This window comes from Solanum tuberosum, unplaced genomic scaffold (genome assembly GCF_000226075.1).
Source record: "Solanum tuberosum cultivar DM 1-3 516 R44 unplaced genomic scaffold, SolTub_3.0 scf00634, whole genome shotgun sequence".
NCBI classification, from domain to species: Eukaryota; Viridiplantae; Streptophyta; class Magnoliopsida; order Solanales; family Solanaceae; genus Solanum; species Solanum tuberosum.
In genome coordinates this window covers 151,242-154,007 of record NW_006239563.1, presented here as the reverse complement: position 1 = coordinate 154,007, position 2,766 = coordinate 151,242, and the positions used below count along the sequence as shown (strand labels likewise).

The 2,766-nt window shown below is 35.8% G+C and overlaps 1 protein-coding gene across 1 annotated transcript; it reads right to left on the bottom strand.

Annotated features, from left to right (window-relative positions):
- Nucleotides 1-696: 696 nt before the first annotated feature.
- LOC107058778 (uncharacterized) lies at nucleotides 697-1,735 on the bottom strand. Its single transcript, XM_015304922.1, has 3 exons — nucleotides 1,294-1,735; nucleotides 985-1,158; nucleotides 697-869 (listed from the first exon to the last, which is right to left on the bottom strand). Exons 1-3 carry the CDS (start codon nucleotides 1,733-1,735, stop codon nucleotides 697-699), a joined length of 789 nt encoding a protein of 262 aa, XP_015160408.1.
- Nucleotides 1,736-2,766: the final 1,031 nt, after the last annotated feature.

Here is a 2,766-nt window from a genome sequence, read left to right as displayed (position 1 = left end):
ATATTGCTTCATCCTTACCATTTAGCAAATATACATAACAATATCTAGTGCAATCGTCAATAAAAGTTATGAAATACTTTTTCCCACCACGTGTTGGTGTTGACTTCATGTCACAAAATGTCAGTGTGAATCAGTTCTAAGGGATATGAATTCCTTGCAACAGATTCATAAGGATGCTTAGCATACTTAGATTCAACGCAAACTTGACATTTTGATTTATTGCACTCAAATTTAGGACAAAACATTTTAAGTTGATCAATTTTTGCAAGGTTTTGTTATTAACGTGTCCCAAACGTTCATGCCATAAACATTTAGACTCAAGCAAGTAAGAAGTAGCAGAATCTTTATTCATATCAAATGCAATTACATTGAGTTTAAAAAGGCCCTCAGTGAGGTAACCTTTTCCTACATACATCTCATTCTTACTTACTACAACTTTATCAGAAACAAATACACATTTGAATCCATTCTTAGTCAAAACTGGTATAGAAACTAGGTTCTTTCGCAATTTCGGAACATACGAGACCCTGTTCAAAGTCACCACCTTGCCTGATGTCATCTTTAGGAGGATCTTGCCAGTTCCTTCCACCTTTGCTACAACGGAATTTGTCATAAACAACTTCTCGTCTGTAGGTGCTGGAGTATATGATGAAAATAATTCTTTGTTTGCACAAACATGGCATGAGGCACCAGAATCTATCCACCATTCTCTTGGATTTTCCAAACCAAGTTGCATTCTGAAAGCATTGCACAAAGATCGTCCATCTCTCCTTTGGATTCAGCCAAATTTGCTTGATCCTTCTTCTTGTCCTTCTTGGGACCCCTATATTCAATTAGCCTTATGACCACGTTTGCCACAGTTGAAGCAGCTTCCATTGAATTTTTTCTTAGAAGGATTGCTCTTTGGACCAGGTGCTTTCTTTCTTTTCTTTGATTTTGTGGTATCTTCTTCAACAATATTTACTCCTGATATTGCTGAATTACCACGCGACCTCTTTTCTGCGGCCTTGTTATCCTCTTCGATTCTCAGCCTTACCATGAGATCTTCAACAGTCATCTCCTTGCGTTTATGTTTCAAGTAGTTTTTGAAGTCCTTCCACAATGGAGGTAACTTCTCTATAATGGCAGCCACTTGAAAAGCATCATTCACAACCAATCCTACATTAAAGATTATGTGAGTATTAAGAATAAACTTAATTTTTCCAACATAGGTATTAAATAAATTTATACCTTCAGCAAGGAGATCATGGATTATGACCTGCAATTCTTGAACTTGGGTGACGACGGTCTTACTGTCTATCATCTTATAGTCCAGAAACTTTGCCACAATAAACTTCTTCATTCCGGCATCCTCTGTTTTGTACTTCTTTTCTAAAGCATCCCAGAGTTCTTTTGAGGTTTTCACATTACTGTACACATTGTACAGATCATCCTGCAGGCCACTCAGAATATAATTTTTACACAAAAAATCAGAATGTGTCCATGCTTCTGTTACCAAGAATCGTTCTTCAGGCGGAGTTTCATCCGACATAACAGGAACGTTCTCATTAATGAACCTCTGCAGACTCAATGTAGTCAGATAGAAGAACATCTTTTGCTGCCATCTCTTGAAGTCGACTCCAGAAAACTTTGCAGGTTTCTCAGCCGGTGCTAGGGCAGCATTTGAACGATTGTGTGCAACCGATGTTGTTGCAGCACTTACTGTTCCAGCATTTACTTGACTTGAATTAGTCATTTTTTCTGTCACAAATGGCAGACAATTTTAGTATGTGAAATACTAACAGTAAAGAATAAATCCTTACACAGACTGTTTCTGATTTAACGATAAAGTTTTTATGTTCTTTTAATCGTTAACCGAATGAATTTTAAAAATTCAAACAGAGTAGAAAACCATAAAGGTTTTAATCTCCAGAAACCTCAAATACATAAACTATTAAATTTCTTAAGATTGTAATCTCATGTATTCAGGTTAGTCCAAAAATACTGAAATAGAAAGTAGATGAAATAGACAGAATGATTTTAATCCGAGTCCACAGAAACCACTGTGTTTCCTTAAGAAATTTAATCCCCTCACTGTACCCGCGGTTGCAGATTAATTCCTCCCAAGATAAATGGATTAACATGTTAAAGAAGTAGCGTTACCTCAAACTTCAATAACTTCAGCGAACGCAAGAACAACAACAAGAGCACACTCAGACTCAGTCGATCGACAATTTTGTTTATGTAAGAAAATATATGCAGAGAGGAAAAAATTTCAGTGTTTAAAACCGAAAAAAACATCTCTATTTATAGCCATTTACAGCAAGAAATGCGTCTGTTCAGACCCGTTTTTTCCAGAAGGTTGTGATTTTTGGGAAAAATAATGACTTTTCGGAACGTTATTACCGTTGCATATGAATTTTAAATAAATTCCATTGCGCCAAATTAATTATGTTATTTAACTAACATTCTGAATTAATTTATAAGAGAAAAGAAATGAATTAACAAGATTGATTAAATAAATTTTGTCCAAAAATATTATCAATCAATCACATCATTTGCCAAATCTAAATCCAAATCCAAATCCGAAGCCGAGCGAGCGACGACGATGGCACGAGTGGGCACCTTCTTCTTAACCTTTTAAGAACTAAAGGAAGTGTTTCCTAATATAAGGACAACAATTTCCTCTCTTCTACCGATATGGTAAAAATGACTATTCATTTGCACTTTTGCAATGACTTTTCATTTTCCCTCCAAAATTGGTTCCCCCACACATGAATGGGGAAT

Coding starts and splice junctions, on each gene's coding strand:
- LOC107058778 (XM_015304922.1), bottom strand. CDS start 1,735: ATGACTAATTCAAGTCAAGTAAATGCTGGAACAGTAAGTGCTGCAACA. Junction 1,159..1,293: donor GGACTATAAGATGATAGACA/GTAAGACCGTCG, acceptor TCTTTAATGTAG/GATTGGTTGTGAATGATGCT. Junction 870..984: donor CGCAGAAAAGAGGTCGCGTG/GTAATTCAGCAA, acceptor ATTCAATGGAAG/CTGCTTCAACTGTGGCAAAC.